We start from the raw sequence: 21,976 nt of genomic DNA on the forward strand, positions 1-21,976 counted from the left end.
GTTATAAATATAACATATATTGTACAAAATGTCAATTTTTCTTTTAGTTTGAGTAAAATATGTATTGATAATTAATGCATTAAAAAAAATTACCAAACTATTTTTGCATGTGAGTTTGTACGAAATGAGAAATTTTAATATAAAAGAATAATTATGAGCTTCAATAAGATAAGAGCATTACTAAAAGTATACCTGCGCGGATACATGTTTAGTATAATAAATAATTCAGTAGAAAAAAAAAATTACTATTGACTATAATATTGATGACTATGGCTAAAAATCATGGTAAATGACTTCTATTAATTACGGTTAAACCAAACTGATGCAAAAAATAAATTTTTCCACCATAAAAAAATTATTTGCCCCGGTTAAGAGCCATGATCAAAATATTTGCAATTGCTTTTAACAATAATAAATATTTTAGCAATCTTCGCAAAGACCACGACTAACTACCATTGCGTGACCGCGTTCAATAACTATTTGTTACGGATTTGTTATTAATAATGACAATTAAACGTAGTTAAATTTTATAATTCTTCTTGTATTCTTTCATGCTTAAATATATTATAAAGAAGTATAAAATATATAAACCAATATATGACTACATCAAAAAGAAAAGAAAAAAAGAAAATTAATTAATTTATCGATTCATGTAAAATTTGAAAACGTGAATTATTTATTTTATTAGTTGAAGATTATTTTTTGTAGGTCATTTTTTGCTTTACAAAAGATTAATTAAAAGTATGATTGATCGTTGTTTGTGAACGTGAAGGGTCTTTTTTTTTTGTTATTAGTATAGTTAGATAAACAATTAAAATGCAGCATAGATGAACTAAAAAACTAATTGTAATTATTTATACTAAATTTATGAGAATTATAATATCGTCTTTTTAATAGTTGTCGTATTCATAGTTTAGTGGTCAATTACTCTTAATTATAATTAATTATTTAAAAATATAAAATAAAATTAATGACTGATTTGTGGTTACGACTAATAATTAACGAATAAGATGATTTGGAATTTATGCAAGAAGGCAAATAATTCCTTGACAGCAGCACTCAAACAAAATATGAAATTCAAGAATTACGTCATTGCTGACGAGCAATCCCCTCCGCGACGCCGCCGAAACTCACTCTCATCCACTCGACAACGCCAAAACCCTTTTTTTTCATGATATGTAACAGTAGCAAAGAAGAACACCAGGCAGGCGGCACTTTGTGATAAAGTATTAGTTTAATCGAGAAATTAGAATGTCGAAAGCGATTCGATTTTTCGAGCTGAACAACGGCGCCAGAATCCCGTCGGTTGGACTCGGTACCTGGAAGGCAGAACCCGGGGTCGTCGGCGACGCCATCACCGCTGCAATTAAGGTACGTACATTGCTAGTAGTAAACCCTTTTGATTCTTCTGATTTCGCTCTTGTTGAAAACGAGTGATGGGATTCTCGATCTACGTCTCAAAATGCAGGCAGGATATCGACATATTGATTGCGCGCAAAAGTACGCCAATGAGAAGGAGGTACGTACTTTCTGCACCTTTCTCACCAGTTTTTCACAATATGTAATTGATAACTGTAAATTCGCAGGGTTACATGGCTGAAATGGTTTCTAATCTCTCTTTGAAAGGATGATTTTAGGGTTAGAGAAGTAAAGATCGAGCTGGACGTTTTTGTTAGAGCAGCATGCGGCATTGCCTCATTTAATAATTAATGTCGCAAGAAAGTCTTATGAATCAACTTCAACCCGTTCTTGCCTATTAATATAATATATATATATATATATATATATATGCATTGCATGATGGTCTCGTAATTTTTGATCCATGATGCTCTCGTTGCAGATAGGTGATGCCCTCAAGAAGCTATTTGAAAATGGGATAGTGAAGCGTGAGGACCTATGGATTACTTCGAAACTCTGGTTTGTCAAATTTTCACATGCTCCAGTACTATTCGTCATGAGTTATTGGCTTATAAAATCTGAAACTCTCAGGTGTTCGGACCACGCTCCGGAGGATGTACCTTTGGCTTTAAACAGAACTTTGAATGACTTGCAGCTTGATTATATTGATCTCTATCTGGTATTTTGCATTACTTAATTTGCGCTTCTCACACCAGTTTCGGGGATGATATGTTTTTCGAAATACATTGATCGTTATTGAGGTTGTTTGCTTTGTATGTTATGAAGATACACTGGCCAGTTAGCATGAAGAAAGGTTCTGTTGGGTTTGAACCACAAAATCTTACTAAAGTCGATATACCAAGTACTTGGAGAGCAATGGAAGCACTCTGTGATGCTGGAAAGGCCCGAGCTATTGGCGTCAGCAATTTCTCTAGCAAGAAACTGGCAGATTTGCTCGAAGTATCACGTATACCTCCGGCCGTCAACCAGGTCGAATGCCACCCCTCATGGCAACAGCCCCGGCTACATGCGTTCTGTAAATCCAAAGGGGTTCATCTATCAGTGAGTACATTCAAAGTATTTATTTCGGAAAATTCTATGCTTGAATCACCTATTTATGATCTTTTTAGATTTTGATTCATCTTCTTTTTTTTTTTAATCGGAGATTTTGATTGATCTGATATCATGCCTTTTTTTTTTTTTTTTGAAATTTTGGAATGATTTATTAAGGGATATTCACCTCTTGGTTCTGGTGGGAACGACTCTAGAAAAATTGAAGTGCTCAAAAATCCAATTCTGAATTTGGTTGCTGAGAAGTTGGGGAAGAGTCCAGCACAAGTGGCCCTCCGCTGGGGGCTGCAGATGGGGCACAGTGTTCTCCCGAAGAGCACTAATGAGAAGAGGATTCAAGAGAATTTCGATGTGGTTGATTGGGATATTCCTGAAGAGTTGTGTGCCCAATTTTCACAAATTGAGCAGGTGAGGCTAATCACAGGAACTGCTTTTGTGCATGAGACCTTCGGCTCCTACAGAACCATGGAAGAGCTCTGGGATGGCGAAACCTGAGTCGAAAAATCAACGCAGTTCTCACGATTTCTTTTTTATAATTAATTTCCATGTAGATGGATATTTTAGCGTTTCCTGATAGTCAAGTTTGCCTTGATGATTTATGACGACGGGACGGTGGTTGTCTATATTATTGTCGCAATCTGCTGTGTTCTGGAGTGAACAAGCATCAAAAGAGTTGCTTTACAATAGTCCATGGCTGTTATTTCCATCAATTTGTGTTTTGTAATCAAAACGCAGCCTTAATCAACAAATGACAATTCAGTATGATTTACTCACGAAATCAATGTCATAACAACTAGAGTGCATCTTACAAAAATGGTATTAAACACTGTGAAATAACCAATAAATGCACTTGAGTGTTTTTGATAAAGATTTATATATATTTATGTCATGAATTTCTAACTAATATCGAATTAGGTATCACATAAATAAACCTATTTATTTCAACTTCATCACCTCACTAGAGAACATGCATGAGATGTGAAAGCAATCTCTTTATAGTTTATATGGACTTTTTTTTTAGTTTTGAAGCGAAAACCATTAACGATTATATTTATTTTCTTAAATAAATCGATTAAAATTATTAATATTAAATAATTATCAACAATAACAATAATTATATAATAATATAATTAAAATATAACTACACATCCTATTAAAATAAAATAATATCATACATATTGATAAAATTCGAATAGAATAACATTTCGCAGTCATGGCCCCAGCTTCGTAGAGTTGTTCCATAGATATGGAGGGAGGGAGAGAGAATTATACATAAAGCGACACCCGAAAAGGCAGAAATTGGTGATACATAGCGGTAAGGTGGTCCGCTTGCTAATCTCGGATCACAGTTACGTCCGCCGGCATTTATTGACCGCGTTGCAGCGCCAGATCATTGCGCCGAAGTCCGAATTAATAACGGTTAAATGTGAAGGTCAAAATCAAGGATGGAAAGTTTGAGTTAAATTCGTCTTCTCCTGCTTATAAAGTGAGAGCTCAGTCCCCTCTCGTTTTCACGCCGCACTTCTATTGGTTTATTGTTTGCTCACACCGTTTTCATTCTTTTTATCTCCGTAAGGCTTAACAATGGCTAAGGAGATTAAATACTTCGAGTTGAACACCGGGGCGAAAATTCCTTCAGTCGGACTTGGTACCTGGCAGGCGGAGCCTGGTGTCGTTGGTCAATCTATTGAAGCAGCCGTCAAGGTGTCTGTGTGTGTTACTTCATTATCATTTTCATTTTCTTTTAATTTGTTTGTGAGCGATCTCAAGTGTTCATGTTGATAGGTTATGATGGTTTATCTTTGTCGTTGTATTAATATGGCACCCTATTGAAAAATGAACAAGTACTGACTGGTTTTACCACATGTTGCTGCTAATGCTATAGTCCACCCTGCACCTGGAATCTGAAACCTTTTTTCGTTTTCTAAGCTACAGAAAATGACTACTATTGACTTGTGTCATACAAGGTGTGGCTACAAAGGAGAGTGTAAATCACGGAGTTTTAGGCATTTATAGAACATGTTCCACTGATCAATTTATCTTACTTTCATATTGCAGAACGGGTACCGCCACATTGACTGTGCTCCAGTCTATGGTAATGAGAAGGAGGTAAATACTTCTTTATATTCTGTAGGAAGATCTATTAATAGTCTTAATGGAGTTGGTGAAGTTTTTCATAGGTGATGATATTTCTTCATATCTGTGAGACTGAACTAGATTTCCTTCTTCCTTCTTTTCAGATTGGTGTAGTTCTGAAGAAGTTGTTTGACGAGAAAGTTGTCAAGAGGGAGGATTTGTTTATTACTTCCAAACTATGGTAATCATATTAAGATTAATACAAAGTGATGCAGAGTTACTGATTACTTAATTGATCCGGAAAGAGAAAAAAATGTTGCTATCATTTTTCGTGAAGCTTGAATTTGGAATGTATGAGTATGTTTATTCTGAAATTATACTCCGATATTTGGTGAGTTCTGTTTCTCGATATGTATAGTAACATGCGTGCATCTACCACTCTGGAGGTGCTCAAAGTTGTTGTTTCATGAACTAATTCCCCCCATAAACTTCCACTCAGCACATTTAACTGTCCTTACTGTTGTATCTTACTTGAAATGACCTCCTGATTTCTGCAGGTGTACTGACCATGCGCCTGAAGATGTGCCCGTGGCATTAGGCAAAACACTGGAAGACTTGCAACTTCAATATGTTGATCTGTACCTCGTATGTTTTGTGATCTTTCATCAATTCTTTTTGTAATTCTTCTGGATACGAATGACACGCACATGAAGCAACTAATCTCATATAACGACCATTAGAATAAGAATGAAAAGGTCAATTGATAGACACCTCAAAGTCATTAATGAAGTTTTAAGAACTTTGACTCTGCCGTAAATAGGATTTGCTTTGTTGGATCTTGACATGGTGTGATGGGTTTCAAGTTGGAGTGCATGAGCAGTCCCAGTTTTCTTTTAGTTTGCATGTTACATGTTAAACTACATGCGAATGGATTATGGATAAGACCATATGATCTTGCAGATTCATTGGCCTGTCCGCTTTAAGAAGGGGACAACAGGTATTAAGCCTGACAACATTGTTAAACCGGATATACCAGCTACATGGAAGGCCATGGAAGCACTCTATGATTCTGGCAAGGCCCGGGCTATAGGAGTCAGCAATTTCTCCGTGAAAAAGCTGGGTGATTTGTTGGCTATAGCACGCATTCCTCCAGCTGCCAACCAGGTCGAATGTCATCCTACATGGAATCAAACTAAACTGCGGGGATTTTGCAAATCCAAGGGAGTTCACCTATCTGTGAGTAGACAAAATCTTCATAAACTTCCATTTTTCAAAAGATTTGTCAACGTATCATTTGTTGAATATATTGTTTTGGACTTCGACTATGCAATTCTGTCATCCATAACTGAAGTAAGATGAATTCCGTCGTCTCTATTTGTCGTGTTTCAACATTATGTTCATGATCTAGGTTTGCCATAACCAGTCCTTTCATTTAAAGCTTTAAATAACTTTTAGGCTTATTCACCACTGGGTTCTCCTGGCACAACTACAATGAAAGGTGAAGTCCTCAAGCATCCTGTTCTAGTTGCTACAGCAGAAAAATTGTGTAAGACACCTGCACAAGTGGCACTACGGTGGGGACTGCAAATGGGTCATAGTGTACTTCCAAAGAGCGTGCAGGAATCTAGGATCAAAGAGAATTTTGATGTCTTCAGTTGGTCTATACCAGATGACTTATTTGCCGAGTTCTCTCAAATTGAGCAGGCAAGTTCTTGTCATGCTGTTCTTAACGTTTGTCTAGATACTAACGCGCATTTAGGTCCCAGATTGTGTTGAGAATTTCAGTGGAATTCTTCTCTTTGTATATCACAAAGTAATGGGGCCGTGTTTCAAATTTGCAGGTGAGACTGCTCAGGGGTTATTTGTTTGTCCATGAGACACTCGGTGAAAACAAGAATATCGAAGAGCTTTGGGACGGAGAGATCTGAGCGTGTAGTGTTTAATGGCGTGATGATAAAAAGGTGCATTCAAGAGAAAACATGTTGAGGCTTCATCACATAGACATAGTGCCTCACTGGGGAATAAAAGGTCGTTCACTCCAAGTGGCCCCAAAGGCCCGTTTGGATATTCTGTGTGTCATTTCATCCCAAATTTGGGAACTTCTTATCACATTTATCGTGCACCAAAATATATATTCAGAAATTGTGCTTATTATGCAGATGCATTTCGATTCACATATTTTTTTCAAGGAGTTCAATTAAAAGGGTTCTGCAATTTCTTTGGTGAAATATCTTCCTTCACAATAGAAAAATGAGATGATCTGGTCGACTGACTTCTAATGAAGTAAGAGAAGACAAAGTCGTAGCAAGTTCATCCCGCACATTAACAATGTTGAATTGAGGACCGAGACTATCCAAAAGGGATAAATATTGAAGAATTTGATTTACTTTGAGTTTGCTTGTTTCTTATTATAAATGAGTATATAAGAAAGTGAAAGTAAAATGAGATATATATATAGTTAGGGTGGATAAATTAAAATAAAGCGGAATTAGATGTATATGAAACCTAATTCTGTTTTTTTACGAAATTGGAAGGAAAATAGAAATATTTAGCTAAGAAGATATGAAAAAAATACATATTTTATTTTTATTTACTCAACTATCTAAATTAAAACTCATTTTATTTGAGATATTTTTTAAGTAAAGTACGTCTTATCATATCAAATAAATTTTGAAAAAACAATAATATTTCTTTCCACGTTCTTTACTCTTTTTACTTTCTTTCCATTTGTACTTAAATATTTTTTTGGATGAAAGCCGCGCGATAAGATATAAAAATTAAATAAGGAAAGTCCATTAGGCCTGCTTATGACTGATCCCCTGTCGCCCAATGTATGAAAAAATTATTATTTGAATTAAATTAAATATATCACATTTATTATATATTTGATCTGTATATCAATCATATGATAAGTGTGTTGAATTTACTATATAATTAAAATAAATATATTGTATTTATTATGTATTTAAAAACAATATATTACAATTATGATATAATTCGCTTGAATTCGATTGAATAATATCCGCACTGAAATTTCTCATAAAATGGTCCACAACCATCGACATGATTGGCACTTGATCATTTATTCGTGATTTCCACCGTCAGATTGCAGAAAAATCAACGGCCTGGGCAGGTCTTCTTGTCAAACGAAAAGGACAGCCTCGGTTCTTCCCGCTTATAAAGTGTGAAGACGTCCTCACTACACACCCTCCTTACTCATTCATTCCTCATTCTTATTATTCACTTCCCACAAATCCGTATCCCCCTCCCCCCCTCTTTCTCTCTCCAAAAATGGTGCAGGAAATTGGATACTTTGAGTTGAACACCGGTGCTAAAATTCCTTCTGTCGGGCTTGGTACGTGGCAGGCTGAGCCGGGTGTCGTCGGCCAAGCTGTTGAAGTAGCCATCAAGGTGACCGCAGCCTGGTGTCTCTCTGTCTCTGAATCTGTATCTTTAGACAATAGTATGGCATAGGATCTATCTTCGTTTAATTTTGATTAATTTAGTTGGCCTTTTCTAGTATTGTTTCAATTGAACTTAATTTTTTAGGATTGTCTTTTGAAAATTTTTCCAAATGTTTAGGAATGTGTCTGGTGTTTATTTATTTACTCTATTCAACTGTTCTGATTATGTTTATGAGTTTATATGTTTTTGTTGTGGTGTTTTTTGAAGATTTGGAGATATATGATGAGATGATATTTAGTAGTTTGACCTCAGTAGACAAAATATGACTGAAATTACTGTTGAGAGAATTCGTACGAATATCCGCCACACGATTTGATAGTATCTCTTAGTTTGAAACTGTGAATATGTCCAGCCATTTCCATACAATATAATCACCACTAATCAGTTTCTGGCAATTTTTTTTCGCAGAGTGGATATCGCCACATTGACTGTGCTCGTGCTTATGGGAATGAGAAAGAGGTACACACTTGTTTTAAAGTATTTTTATGATTTTTTGAGTAGAAAAATTAATTAGGGCGTTAAGTTTAAAAGCACATAGCTCAATTTATGTGCAAAGGGCTTGACTCATAAGGAACTATGAATAACAATCATTGCTAGATGAGGAAAGGGATGGAAATTAACTATCGCGTGTATGTTCAAGAATCACTCGTGCTCAATTTCAAACTGTTGAATTTGATTTCAAATAGAAACCTATAGAGTTGAAATTTGAAGAGAATTGAATCACCTCATTATGCCCTCTTAATCTCTTTGCTGTTACAGAAAATATTTTTGGCCATTTCATGGCTATTTCAATTGGATTTTGAAGGCATTTTATGGCTGATTTTATTTATTCAATTAGTAGTGGATTTTGGTCATGCATATATATATATATATATATATATATATATGCTATCCATTTCTCATTTGCAAGACACAACAACTTCAAGTTTCTTTCTCAATTCTCTCCCGAAACAATTTCTCTCTCGGCCTCTCTCCCAATATTTTAGAAATTTGAGCTTAGTTTTGGTAACAAGTTTTTGAGTGTTTTTTCGAGGTGTTCTTCAGTATAGTGCTAAACAGAAAGAACTACAATCGTCTTATTTTGGGAGAAATTACGTTGTACCCGGTGCACTATTGATACGGGACGTATATTTTCTTCAAGGACAAGCAGTAACTTTGCGATTCGGTTAAATTAACGATTACAATTGGAGTGAGAATTATTACGATACAATTCTCATTGTAAGTTTTCGATTAAATTTTTCTTGTCATAAATAGCGTTTCTAATTGTTTTATGTTATTTGTTCCAGTGTGGTTTTAATTGCTTTTGATTTCTAAATCAGTTTGTTATATTTCAAAATGTTGTTCAAATTATTTTGAAACTAAAATTTTCCAAAACAAATGACCACAAAGTCAAATTTTGTTCATCGTATTGCTTTTTTCCTACAAAACCCATGGACACAAGTACATAAGTTAAGGCCCCGCACGAAGCCTCTGTGATAGAGTGCTCCTCGAGTTGCTTGTCATCCAAAACTTGGTCTTATGAAATACTGTTGTCGTATCCCCAAATGCAGAAGCCCATTTGCTGACAGATTAACAACATTCCATGGTAAACCAATATTTCAAAATTTCTAAGCGTCTAGCTAGGACATCCAAACATTATTCCGACTTTGGTTTTAGAATGATGCTTGTGCATGTGTGGCATGCATTGACACATTCTCACATGCATGAATCTACGCAGTTTGTGAATCCATCTGATACTAATCAATGTTCTTTTCTTTTCAGATTGGTGTAGTTTTGAAGAAGCTTTTTGATGATGGAATTGTGAAGAGGGAGGAGCTATTTATTACCTCTAAGCTCCGGTAAATGGATTTAGACAAGTAAAATGTTTTCAAGAGTCATTTGGCTCTTACTTGATTTGGTCAAAGTGAAAACTTTGAGCCTGACTGTTGATGTTTGAATATTATTATTTTACTATGTGAAGTGGGATGGTAAAATTTCTTATTCTAAGATAGGTAATGGCAAGCTGATCCTATTTTCTAAACTTATGAGATGATTGTTGATGCTTTGACTATTATTCTTATCTTAGTATGTAAACTTGACTTATCAGATTTGTAATCTTTGCCAAGTTAATCACCAGCCATCACCTTTTCTAAGTTTGAATTGGAACATGTGGATTGTTATGCTATTTTACTGGGACATTTTAGTAGGTGTATGGTGTTGTTTGTGCTTGAGCTACTTCTGTTCTGTGTTGTGGTAGGGAGGACAGGAAGAGGGGTTGGTCCTCATCCTTGTTCAGTTGGAAGTGAAGGGTGGGGGGAGAGAAAGGATGAATAATTAGTCAAGCCTCCTAAATGCATAAAAGCAATCCTCTCTGCATCTGTCATCCAGCTCTCCCTCCCCCTCCCGATGCCAAAGACACCCTTATTGTTAAGGCGCTTGCTGTAATATGTTTCATTGACTAAATGCTTCACTTACCTTTCTTCTCATTCTCATATTTTTTCTGTATTATCTCTTCACAATTTCAGGAATAATGACCATGCACCTGAAGATGTACCTGTGGCATTAAACAAAACACTGGAAGAACTGCAACTTGACTATGTCGATTTATACCTTGTATGTAACTTGTTGTATGGTAATCTTTTATCAAGTTGAAACCAATGGTAGTATTTGAATCAAACAATCTTTAGATAGATTAATGAAAAGTTGAAAATTAAGAAGCTTTAGAACAATTTAATGGGTTTATATCAAGTACACGACATCTCACCCCCCTTCCCCCTCCCCTCCCCTCCCCTCCCCATATTTATGTGTGCATATATATCATTGATGCATTTGTGGATTTTGCATTATACCATTTACTATTATCCAGATAAATGGAGCTGTTTGATTTCTCAGGTACATTGGCCTGTTCGGATGAAGAAGGACGCTGTTGGCTTTTCTCCTGAAAACCTTCTTCCTACAGATATACCGGGCACATGGAAAGCCATGGAAGCACTCTATGATTCTGGTAAGGCCCGGGCTATTGGGGTTAGCAATTTCTCGGTGAAAAAGCTTGGTGATTTGCTGGATGTGGCCCGTGTTGCCCCTGCTGTCAACCAAGTAGAATGTCATCCTTCATGGCAGCAGGCCAAACTGAGGGAATTCTGTAAATCCAAGGGAGTTCACCTATCCGTGAGTTCACATCTTGATACTTGATCACTTAATAGACTGTCATGTTTTCTTCCTTCAGTCCATAGCCTTAATGTGAAGGAAATTATATTTTTGTTGATGAACTATACTTCACTTATATAAGTGAAAATTGCTAGTCCCGTATCTGAATTTGGAAGAGAAAAGTGCTTTTGTTATTAATAATAATGGTTTATGTTAATCCTTCAATTTAATGCTTGTTATATCTTTTAGGGGTATTCACCATTGGGTTCTCCTGGCACAACATGGATCAAAAGTGAAGTTCTCAAGCACCCTGTTTTAGTTTCTACTGCTGAAAAACTTGGTAAGACACCTGCACAGGTTGCTCTTCGGTGGGGTCTGCAGATGGGTCATAGTGTGCTTCCAAAAAGCACAACAGAATCGAGGATCAAAGAGAATTTTGATGTATTTAGTTGGTTCATACCGGATGACTTATTTGCCAAGTTCTCTGAAATCGAGCAGGCAAGTACTCATTTTCTATTTAATTTCTCTGTTACTGTTATATCCATATATCTCAGTTGATACTTCTGTCAACAGCAGACTGTTGTGAGTATATTATTGATTTAATTGTGCAAAAATAGTGGAAAAAGAGTTAAACATTAAACAAAGAATGCTTGCCCTGGATCCATTCCAGCATCTGAATCTTCTGCATTTAATCTAAAGATATATAACTGCAATCAAATCACTTGCGCGTAGTAGATACATCAAACATTGTATATCCATATGTGGCACACAGTAAACCTTTTTCCCTGGATCTTTCATGTTTTGGTTCCTTACAGCATAAGGACCCAAATTTATTTGATAATTTTTGTGGATTTGTATTCCTAAGGTCTTGAAAGATGTTTGTTTCTGAATTGGCAGGCAAGACTTATTAGAGGTACTTATGCGGTCCATGAGACACTGAGCCAGTACAAAACTCTTGAAGAACTGTGGGATGGAGAGATTTGAGTTTGCTCTATGCTGGTATAGTTATGGAAGGATTAGGAAATAATTCATGTATGATGTATCCTCATGAACCTACTATATCTTTGTTTAAAACGGATTTGTCATTATATTTTAGTATGTCGTGAACCTTTCTGAATTTATTCTCTATTTCACGATGTACAGTCAGAAAAGTTCGAACATTCTACATACAAGTGTTAGTAGGGGATCAATTGCATGTATGTTGAGAGTGTGAAGCAAAGGGTTCGCGAAAAAGAAGTAAACAAGGAAGGCCACATGAAAAGTGGAATTTGGATTTTTAGGATATCAGTTGACGAATTGGTTACGAAGGCAACTTAGCAAGTGGTGAATAGAAAAGAAAGCCTGAGGCTTATGAATTTGTGACAATTTAAGCCTTGATATGGCAAGGTCCGCAAGGATGTGAACCAAATAGCTAGTGAATTGTGGATCAAATAGTGATTGGAAGGGGCTTATAGAAGTCGGAAGACAGGTGATTTTTAGTCTTGATGGGCAGTGGGTGGGACTCGCTCCAAAAAGTTTTATATTTTCTCGTAATATTTAGGATTTTAGAAAACAAGTAAACAGAGTAAAATGAATTATGTTCAAGCAGGAAGATTTTTTTGATCCTCCAAAATAAATGCGAAAGATAGAAGTGTACCTTTGATGGCTATTATTGCACGGATTGGAGAAAGCAATGGAGGGGGGTATATAGCAATAGAAATTAAAAAATCCATCAACAAAAAAAGGGAGTGCACCAGCCGGGAATCGAACCCGGGTCTGTACCGTGGCAGGGTACTATTCTACCACTAGACCACTGGTGCGATATTGCTCCATTTTGGATATTTGGATTTATGTTATAGAATCAGCCACCAAGGATCACATTGCACTCGGCACCAATTGATATGAGGGGACTGTATAAACATGCATATGTTGACGCATAGCTCAGTTTTGATTTTTTTTGCATTCAGTCCGAGGGCTATTTTTAAGAACCTACATAATAGGATCTTGTTTGTAATTCTATAAAGAAAAAGGATGAATTAATGAATAAGATTATAAACATGTAACTGCATAAATAGGTGTTATGTGTGTAGTATATATATCAAAATGTTTCTTGTGTAGGGATTCTGACAGTGATTTGCAGGTTGATTTGAAGAAGTTTCTTGAAATGATCAAAAGGGATTAAGAGAAGTAATTAATGTGGTATTCTTGTATGAGCACATGATTAGGAAATTAATTATTCTTTTTCAAAATTCAAGATATTTCTTGTTACATGGCCATAAAATTTACTTTAGAAAAAATTGTACATAGTCGAAGCAAAGTTTTAATGCGCTGATCAAACAGTAATCATAATTAAAGCTTAATATACATAGAATATTATTCCCAAAACACGGACACAACCATTCATAATCAGTGAACAGAAACAACAAAGAAGAACATCTCATACAATATTTTCTTTCTGGCATGTACCAAAATATGTAGAGACAAAACCTGAACTTCCCTCACATTCCCAACAACAACTTAAAACACACCAAATTTGAAACATTGACCTCAACCTGAGAACAGAGAAGGTAAATCCACTCCAAAGATCATATTTGAAACCACTCCAAACCCAATCTGCGCTACTAAAGCAAACATCGACTTGCGAAGGCGCCCTGTACCATTATTACTACTACCTACCTGGTTCTGCGGCATAAAATTGTTTGGATACGTGTACTGATGATTCTGCTGCATATTTGGTCCGAAAGGATAACCGTTACCAGGGCCACCAGGCCACCCATAACTGTAAGGTCCAGCAAACTGTGGCGGGGGCTGGAAAGGAATCCCTTGATCAAATATGGGAACTCCCCTCTCCTTGGAACCTCGCCCATTCTGCGTACATGGTACAACAGGCACTAAGACACACTCCAAATGTATGTCGAAGTTACAAAGTCCACACCTGTACCGCCAACTACTGCAAGATCCTCTGCAAACGGCACAGAAACCAGGCACCGTCGACGACTGGAGAATCAAGAGGTGGATCTTGTGCAGGGCGTGTTGGAGTTTCTCAGGCAATTGTGTGCACAGTGGATGCACGTCAAACTGACAGTCCTTGCACCTGTAAAACAGGCCCTCCACGGGATCTCTGCAGACGTCGCAAATTCGATGGACCTGGCGTGTGCCTTGTGGCTTTCGTGTCACCAGGCTAAGGGAGTGATTTTTGTGCATGAACGAGGAGAGGACCCGAGGGCACGTCCCGCAGTAGTCGTGCAAGTCGAAATCACACCGTTGGCATCGATATCGCTTTCCGTTTCCTAGAGTTTTGCATCCATTGCACAAGTAATCTTGCTGACTGTCAAATGCTGTTAATGGATGCGCAGGGTGAGTGAAATGGAGAATGGGATTCTTGGGTAAGGGAGCCATGGCAGAGGTTGAAACTGTCAAGCAAGAGGAGGACAAACAAAGGCTTTCTACACTAAGCTGTATTAATCTAGCTGCTGGTTGTAGTTTATAATATGTACAAGTAGAGAAGACTTTGAATTTTAAAGACGAAGACTTGGATAGTTTGTGCAGTTGGCTTCATACATTGGGACAGAGTTGCTGGATGAGCCTTTGGGTCAACTACCAACAATATGCTTTAGTACTATTATGAATATGACAATCTTTTGTATTAATTTTTTAATATAAGTATCTTTTAATTTATTTTTTTTCCTTTAAAAGAATCTGGCCATAATAATACTTTAATAAATTCACAACTTTTCTTTTTTCTCAACTCAAACTTCATTCTTTTTCATCTTTCATACCATATTTGTCTCTTTTCACAAAGTTCTTTTTTTTTTATTCACCTCATACCATTAATTTTTTTTGGACAATTATTTATATATTAAATAAATAAAAAATATAATAAAATTTAAAATAAAAATTCAATTCGATATTTAACTCAACTTGCTTCCCACAAAATCATGAACACATCAAGTAGTCTTTAAATAAAAAAAACACACAAAATAGTCTTTATTAGTTGACTCAAAACATTTGATGCTATGTACTAAAATATTAATAATTCTACAATTTTTTTTTTTTTTTATAGATATAGATTTTTGTTATTAGGGTTGATTTTTGTAATTTACGTAAAAGACATAAATAATTTATATAAATAAATTATAAATTAAGAGCGTAAATATAATTAATTCCTTTATTTACTGAAAGGTTGTCGCTTCATGATGTTACGTGAGGAATGGGGTGATTAATGATGTCGCAACCATCGATTCTTAAAATTTTTTTTATATTAATTTAAAAAGAAAAAGGGCTTCATACTCACAAATGACGGTTAATGATACCGCTGCACCAATCTTTTGTAAAGACAAAAATACCCTTCAACTGATAAGATAACCAACTTATTTAACTTTTCAAATTATATATTAACTAATAAGTTAGCTTTTTTTTTAATATAACATATTTATTTTTATTTATAATATATTTAAAAATATAAAAAATTATTTATTATATATATAAATAAATAACGTGCCATAACGGTTAGTATAACTAAATGAGATTTTATTTATATAAATTTATTTTCTGAGAAATCCTATGATTAATCTAAAAATAAGGGAAGTTATCATATGTGGGACGCCTCATCATATGCTCCCGCACACTCTTCTTCACAGCACCCGAAAAATCTGGACGCCAAGAACCAATCACTCATTCACTCACTCACTCCGCTTTCCCTTTTTGCTTTTCATTTTTTAGCATTAAAATGGGTTTCGCAATCTATAATTATCCTCCTCCGCCATTCGCCTCCGATGCTCCTCTTTTTTCGTCAATACTTTGCCCTCCACAACACCGCCCCGCACCCAATCACACCTCCTACCATATAATTAATCCCAAGGTACAAACACATACAGACGGACACCGTCTTTTTCATTCATATTTTAATTTCCTTTAAAGTTGTAATCTTTTTTTATTAATTGTACTTAAATAGGTTTTGCGTTTGGATCGTCGTAAACGACGCGCCGTTTGTGTGAATTGCCAAACTACAACTGAGAAAAGACCTATTTCGGGCGACAGAATGCTGGTCAGTTCTTGTCGTCGTTCTTGCTGCGCTGTTTTTGCTGCTGATAAATTGCTAATTCGAAGAACACTCAATGTTTTCTGGGCAGTTTCAAAGTTCAATTTTTTTTTTTTGTTGGTTTGTATAAGAAAACTGAGATTTTTTTGTTTGGTAAACTAGTTATGATGTGATTGGTATAGTGGTTGTGTTATCTTTAGGTGTTTGTGCCGCCGCACCCTCTAATTAAGCACTGGGTTTCAGTTCTTCGGAATGAGCAGACGCCTTGCCCGATATTCAGTGAGTCCAACTTTCGTTTATAAATCTGAACTTATGGGGTCACGAGTATTAAGTTACCGGACTCTTTCCTGATCTGAAAAAGGTGATTTTGATCAAAGATTTAGTGTATGAAAGTGAAAATTTGCTTTGCTTACGTTTAAGAAATAAATATCAAGTTTCAAGATTTTTTGAGTTAATGACGCGAACATGCATGGGGTTTCTGTAACATTCCAGTTTTATGAAGGTGGCTGGTCATGTATTCTTCCAAGTTATGTCCAGTCTTTTTTAATGTTTTCCCTTTATCTTCCATTCTACTGTTTTAGAGAATGCTATGGCTGAGCTTGGGAGATTGCTAATGTACGAGGCATCAAGAGACTGGTTGGTGAGTTTTGATATTTGCATTTGAGGTTTTCTGTCTGAGATATGCATTTACAGTTTACATGTTGACAAGTGTTGTAAACTTCTGCAATTACTACTTCTTTCGACTAAGCAGCAATACATGGAAGCTGCAAGCCTGAAATTTATATAATAATGTGAAGTGTGAACTTATTGTTTGGAAACTTCTGCGGATTGGAAGACTGTGCCTATTCTGATATCTAGAATATCTATTTTGTAATTGCTGCCAGCCAACTATTACGGGTGAGATCCAGTCGCCTATGGGTGACGCTTCAGTGGAATTTATTGATCCAAGGGAACCTATTGCAGTGAGTGTCTTCTCTCTCTCCCCCTCTCTTAACACAACTAACCCCCTCTCTTAACACAAATAACCCCCTGTGCTGCCCACAAGACCACATACACGCACATACAACCATGCACATGCATACAATGTCTGAATAATTGGCACCAATTAACCAAAAGAAAACTTAACCTAGTAACAAGACGGACCCCAGGAGATTAGATTATCTTCATTCCAAGATTTTTCATTGTAGAGGCATTATGGTCTATAAAGTCACTCTCTGGAACAATTGGTGGATAAGAGTAACGGATGGGTATCTAGTGCTTAGAACCACATTACTCTTGTTTACCGGAGACAGAGGATTCTGCATATCTGGAAGCATCTTCTGGTTTTGTGTACTTTGTATCATCCCATGTGGACTTTAGAGGGGGATTCTTTGTGTAAAGACTTGATTTATCATTATGTTGCTCTACAGATTGTTCCCATATTGAGAGCTGGGCTTGCTCTGGCAGAGCATGCATCATCAATTTTACCAGCAACAAAGACATATCATCTAGGTATAGAAGGTTTGCTCTCTTTACATATTGGAAACTGAAACCAATATCCAGATCCTGAGATTCCTCTTCTTTATTGATGGCATATTAAAACATTGATTGGATTCACATTAGGCGCCTTTTAAGTACTGTTGCGCCTCATGTATACACTTCTACATGTTGGCAGCAGCAACAATGGCATCATCTTGTGTTCCAGAATGTTCTTACATTCTGAGGAGAAATAAAACAATACATCTTACATACTAAATTTGGTTGTGAAGAAATAACATTTTCTATTCCAAATAGTTGATATATTAGTTCATTCTCATGCAATACCTTTTATTTTCATTATTATTTTTATTTCTTTATGTATCACTGTTATCCATTTCTGTGCTGATTGTTCTACATGTTTTCCTTCTGATTGAAACTTTGTGGTATTGTTGAAACTCATCATGCTAGGGATTAGCAGAGACGAAGAAACACTTCAGCCAACTGTATATTTGAACAAGTAAGAATACATCACAGACAAAATTTGATAGGATATCAGTATAAGTTCGTCTTATGTGTTTTCTGTCATTTAAAGCCTGTCTTGTCCTATAGACTGATATATGAGTGTGCATAAGCCAGAACCTTTTGTCATCTTCATTTAATTTACCTCATGTCATGAGTTCTATGTTGTATATCGGCCATATAGGTCGGCCTTTTGACAAGTCTAACATATAGGTCAGCCTTTTGACAAGTCTAATAGAAGTTTTACATCCACTGTAGGTTGCCTGAGAAATTTCCTGAAGGTTCTCGAGTATTTGTCATAGATCCCATGCTTGCTACAGGTACTTATTTTATACTGTTTGTACTATATTGGGTTTATTACGGCATATCAGCTTGCTCAACATTTTGTGTTGATCTATTTCAATATTGCTCAATGAGTACGATACAAAAGAAGCGGATGGCAGAGTTTCAACCCTTACTTAGTTTGGATATGTTTATCCTGAAATGATTCTATACTGTAGACTTTGTAATGTGTCACAGGATAAAATATACTGCCATAATGGCATCTATATCGTCTATCTCAACTAGAACTGCAAGAATGCTTCAAACACATTGCACATGGCTCAGTAGATAGGATAATAGTGCTTATATTCTTCTAGTGTTGCAAGGAAATGTTTGTTGATGTGTCTGCATGTAACTCTTTTAGGTGGTACAGTGGTTGCAGCGCTTGAACTTATCAAGGACCGAGGTGTTGACAACAATCAAATAAAAGTGGTTGGTTTCTAGTTAAACTCTTCTTCAGTTCATTTATGTAGGAGTTCTTGTTTATGTTATCTTCTGTTTTTATCAAGATTTGTTTTTCTGATTTCAGAAGATTGTTGCTAAATGTTCCATGTATTGGCTGTATAGTCGTCATTGTGGCTTAATTTTGGCACAAGATGCCTGGTTACCTGAGTGTAGAGTTGTCCTTGGAAGTCTTCATTTTTCTTTGTAAATTTCCATTGATGAAAACGGGGAAGATTGCTTCGTGTGGTTTTTTATTAGGTTCTTGAAATCTTGAATGTGATATGTTTCATTTACTAGATTTACACAGTTTGAATGTTTTTTCTGATTTTATGTATAAGCTTTACTAGCTGTGCTAATTTTTTGGTTTAGATATCTGCTGTTGCTGCTCCTCCTGCACTGAAGAAGTTAAGCGAGAAGTTCCCTGGGTAACAATATATGTGGTCACATTTCCCATTACCTTCAGAACCTCTATTTTGCATATTTTGGTTTAAGGAATTGTCTATTTTTTGTCAGGCTTCACGTATATGCTGGAATTCTCGACCCTACCGTTAATGACAAAGGGTAGGCTAATATGTGAAGTGAGCTAATAGAATTGCTGGAGACTCGGTTAAATTTGTCCTTTCCTGAATTCTCTGGACTATTTTGCAGGTTCATAATTCCTGGACTCGGAGATGCAGGGGACCGTAGCTTCGGCACATAAATCTAGCAAATTGTACAACTAGGTTAATCTTCTCCATCCTCATAACTTCCAATTTTGATATCACTGAGGTATGAAAAGCTCTGCCTAAATTTTTGGAATATCAGTCAGCAGCCAGTCATACTTTTTGGACAAAATTACCAATTTTCAACTGCATAGATCCTCAGAAATTCCGTAAACTTATCCAAATGTTGGATTTGTTGAATGAGAGATCATGTTACACCTTTAAGATCTTCATTGAGTTCAGTAATTCACCGAGGAAACAATGTGATTATTTTGTTGAAAAGAGTTTTTATTCCTATTATCTTTCAGTTGTTAATGCTTGCAAATTGCAATTCTGTATTATGTTTTTCAATTTATTATTTCTGTTTTGCGATGCAGTAGTGCTATTGTGCTGTCATTCCTGTATATTTATTCTTTATTACATGTTTAATTATTCTAAGCAGAATAACTGATGTAAAGTTGGGATGGGCGGAGTGGCTTGTTTTGGTAGTATCTTAATCAGTTGAATATCTTCAAAAGATTACATATCTCATCCTCTGGTGTAGTAACATCAAATTCAAACATCTTCATCAGGAAAGTTACAACTCTTATTTCATGATAACACTAAGCATCTTGTCCACTGTCTTCTCTGTGACCGGAGCGGGATGGTGCTGTAGCAGTTCCACCATCTCTTTCAACATGGCTAGTGTGATTTGTGTCACGGCCATCGATAGTGTAAGCATAAATTTGCAAAGTCCTACTCATTCTGAAGGTTGAGACTCGTTGTTCCAAAAATTTGAGCCATATAAAGCTTAGCAGCCCCAGAAGCAGAATGACAACTGAGACACACATAATGTATAATGTAGTAACATCCATCTTTCACTCTCTTAGTATCCCTCGTCCTTTGGGGGTGGGATGGGGTGCGGGTGTCTGAGAGTGCTGTGTCTTTTATAGTCATGTAACATATACCAAGATCTGCTGAATTCTGCTAGATCCTGTAAATCCCTTGTAGATTTTGGTTGCTACACTTTACTAACGAAAGAAAAAATCATCATTATGAATGAATCTGTAAAGTAGTTGTTATCTCTGAATCCAGATGTGAATTCTCCTGATTTACCTAATCGAATTTGATATATAACGTATAAAATTATGGAAATCGCATAGCCCTTCCATAATTCCGCGTAAGTAGAAATGTAGTGAGAGCGAAACCGTTTTTCCATTGTGCTCACTTTAGAAGTAATATAGGTTAGGAATAATTACATTCCCCTCTCCTGAAACTTGGTGTAATTACACGTAGATCCTTTTGGTTTGGGAAATTACATATAGCATACCTTAGGTTTATTTTCGTCTAATAAATAATTCTTTCAGTTAGTAAAATTCGCCGAGTTTATTGATATTAACAAAAAGATTAGAAAAAAAATCTATATTTACTCCCAATTGGCTTATTATTGGTTTATTGCTAGTTAAATAAATATTTTTATAACAAAATTACCTTTATATGTTTTTATACATTAATACATGTGAGGAGGTATATCTTCACCAACATAAGGTTAGGTTAGTCGGAAACAAATTGTTTGACATTCAATAAATCAGTATTAAGTCAATTGATGGTAAATATTAATTTTCATTCAGTTTTTTTCCTTTTTTTTTGTTAATATCAGCAAATTCAAAACGGAGGGACTTATTTGTTAGATGGAATCAAACTTCAAGGGTGATTGATGTAACTTCCCAAATTACAGGGGGATACATGTGACTACACCAAACCTTATTGGAAGGGGGAGTGTAATTATCCCTAGAGGTTATGCAGTAGGGTGCCCCAAATTTGTCATAGTGGTGGCTGATATTATAATATAATGTTTGTCCTTGAGGAGAATGTATTCAATGGCGAACCATATCAAGGACGAACTGAGCTGCTAAAATCTCTAGCAAACTCCAATTTAAGAGTTTCCAAATAATGTGGTGTGTGTTTTCTTTTGCTACTGCCTCCATTTCAGTGATATGCAACAATTACCTTGAGTTGAAGTGTATTTTTCTTGATAAACTTATTCGAGAGCTTGTGTGAATGGGTGGCGAAATCATAAAGTCATTCCTCTTATTTCTGAATCTTTGCATAATGTCTTTACCTTCTCGGAATAGTGTCGGATGATACATAGCAGAATATATCTGATTTCTGAGAAAGAAACATTTGCATCACCATCTTTTCTCCCTAGTGTTTGTCACATACGTAAATGCATATAATTTGAATTGAGGAAATCAAGATAGCTTCTTTGTTTTTTTGTTTTTTGTTTCTTTTTAAGTACTCGATATGAGAAATATAGAACATAGTCCTGGAGTCATAGTGTTTTGCAGCATTGTTAACCTTGTCTAAACAGGCAGAAAGTTGAGCAACTTTTCATTTT

General features: G+C 35.8%; 5 protein-coding genes and 1 non-coding gene across 8 annotated transcripts in view; 4 read left to right on the forward strand and 2 right to left on the reverse strand.

Moving 5' to 3' along the window:
* On the forward strand, window positions 1,134-3,236 carry LOC105174486 (aldo-keto reductase family 4 member C9). Its single transcript, XM_011096608.2, has 6 exons — window positions 1,134-1,371; window positions 1,469-1,519; window positions 1,841-1,917; window positions 1,990-2,077; window positions 2,185-2,460; window positions 2,629-3,236. Exons 1-6 carry the CDS (start codon window positions 1,252-1,254, stop codon window positions 2,962-2,964), a joined length of 948 nt encoding a protein of 315 aa, XP_011094910.1. The 5' UTR covers window positions 1,134-1,251; the 3' UTR covers window positions 2,965-3,236.
* Window positions 3,771-6,703, forward strand: LOC105174487 (aldo-keto reductase family 4 member C9). 2 transcript variants are annotated; one of them, XM_011096609.2, is made up of 8 exons: window positions 3,771-3,955; window positions 4,046-4,173; window positions 4,528-4,578; window positions 4,710-4,786; window positions 5,103-5,190; window positions 5,506-5,781; window positions 6,001-6,249; window positions 6,387-6,703. In XM_011096609.2, the coding sequence occupies exons 2-8, from the start codon at window positions 4,054-4,056 to the stop codon at window positions 6,471-6,473; spliced, it is 948 nt and encodes a 315-aa protein (XP_011094911.1). In that variant the 5' UTR covers window positions 3,771-3,955; window positions 4,046-4,053; the 3' UTR covers window positions 6,474-6,703. The 2 variants fall into 2 exon arrangements, with proteins under 2 accessions (XP_011094911.1, XP_011094912.1); XM_011096610.2 differs by lacking the exon at window positions 3,771-3,955 and having other exon boundaries at window positions 3,980-4,173.
* Window positions 7,751-12,296, forward strand: LOC105174488 (aldo-keto reductase family 4 member C9). The gene is made up of 7 exons (XM_011096611.2): window positions 7,751-7,956; window positions 8,419-8,469; window positions 9,772-9,848; window positions 10,515-10,602; window positions 10,882-11,157; window positions 11,386-11,634; window positions 12,034-12,296. The coding sequence occupies exons 1-7, from the start codon at window positions 7,837-7,839 to the stop codon at window positions 12,118-12,120; spliced, it is 948 nt and encodes a 315-aa protein (XP_011094913.1). The 5' UTR covers window positions 7,751-7,836; the 3' UTR covers window positions 12,121-12,296.
* On the reverse strand, window positions 12,865-12,935 carry TRNAG-GCC. Its single transcript has one exon. It is a non-coding gene; the product is annotated as a tRNA-Gly (tRNA).
* LOC105174719 lies at window positions 13,465-14,558 on the reverse strand. The gene has a single exon (XM_011096907.2). It carries the CDS (start codon window positions 14,512-14,514, stop codon window positions 13,663-13,665), a length of 852 nt encoding a protein of 283 aa, XP_011095209.1. The 5' UTR covers window positions 14,515-14,558; the 3' UTR covers window positions 13,465-13,662.
* LOC105174490 (uracil phosphoribosyltransferase) overlaps window positions 15,733-21,976 on the forward strand; it is a 9,082-nt gene continuing 2,838 nt past the window's right edge. The window contains exons 1-12 of one of the 2 annotated variants that reach the window (XM_020697769.1): window positions 15,733-15,976; window positions 16,070-16,162; window positions 16,357-16,435; window positions 16,738-16,796; window positions 17,041-17,118; window positions 17,566-17,656; window positions 18,083-18,131; window positions 18,392-18,453; window positions 18,819-18,886; window positions 19,268-19,323; window positions 19,412-19,459; window positions 19,547-19,620. In XM_020697769.1, the coding sequence (XP_020553428.1) occupies window positions 15,845-15,976; window positions 16,070-16,162; window positions 16,357-16,435; window positions 16,738-16,796; window positions 17,041-17,118; window positions 17,566-17,656; window positions 18,083-18,131; window positions 18,392-18,453; window positions 18,819-18,886; window positions 19,268-19,323; window positions 19,412-19,459; window positions 19,547-19,598 (867 nt within the window). In that variant the 5' untranslated portion in view covers window positions 15,733-15,844 and the 3' untranslated portion in view covers window positions 19,599-19,620. Of the gene's footprint in view, window positions 15,977-16,069; window positions 16,163-16,356; window positions 16,436-16,737; window positions 16,797-17,040; window positions 17,119-17,565; window positions 17,657-18,082; window positions 18,132-18,391; window positions 18,454-18,818; window positions 18,887-19,267; window positions 19,324-19,411; window positions 19,460-19,546; window positions 19,910-21,976 lie in introns of those variants that run through there. The other variant, XM_011096613.2, reaches the window with a different exon arrangement.

The sequence above is a fragment of the Sesamum indicum genome, linkage group LG11 (assembly GCF_000512975.1).
Source record: "Sesamum indicum cultivar Zhongzhi No. 13 linkage group LG11, S_indicum_v1.0, whole genome shotgun sequence".
NCBI lineage: Eukaryota > Viridiplantae > Streptophyta > Magnoliopsida > Lamiales > Pedaliaceae > Sesamum > Sesamum indicum.

Coding starts and splice junctions, on each gene's coding strand:
- LOC105174486 (XM_011096608.2), top strand. CDS start 1,252: ATGTCGAAAGCGATTCGATTTTTCGAGCTGAACAACGGCGCCAGAATC. Junction 1,918..1,989: donor TGGATTACTTCGAAACTCTG/GTTTGTCAAATT, acceptor TGAAACTCTCAG/GTGTTCGGACCACGCTCCGG. Junction 2,461..2,628: donor CCAAAGGGGTTCATCTATCA/GTGAGTACATTC, acceptor TGATTTATTAAG/GGATATTCACCTCTTGGTTC.
- LOC105174487 (XM_011096609.2), top strand. CDS start 4,054: ATGGCTAAGGAGATTAAATACTTCGAGTTGAACACCGGGGCGAAAATT. Junction 4,579..4,709: donor TCTATGGTAATGAGAAGGAG/GTAAATACTTCT, acceptor CCTTCTTTTCAG/ATTGGTGTAGTTCTGAAGAA. Junction 6,250..6,386: donor AGTTCTCTCAAATTGAGCAG/GCAAGTTCTTGT, acceptor TCAAATTTGCAG/GTGAGACTGCTCAGGGGTTA.
- LOC105174488 (XM_011096611.2), top strand. CDS start 7,837: ATGGTGCAGGAAATTGGATACTTTGAGTTGAACACCGGTGCTAAAATT. Junction 7,957..8,418: donor CTGTTGAAGTAGCCATCAAG/GTGACCGCAGCC, acceptor TTTTTTTCGCAG/AGTGGATATCGCCACATTGA. Junction 10,603..10,881: donor ACTATGTCGATTTATACCTT/GTATGTAACTTG, acceptor TTGATTTCTCAG/GTACATTGGCCTGTTCGGAT.
- LOC105174719 (XM_011096907.2), bottom strand. CDS start 14,514: ATGGCTCCCTTACCCAAGAATCCCATTCTCCATTTCACTCACCCTGCG.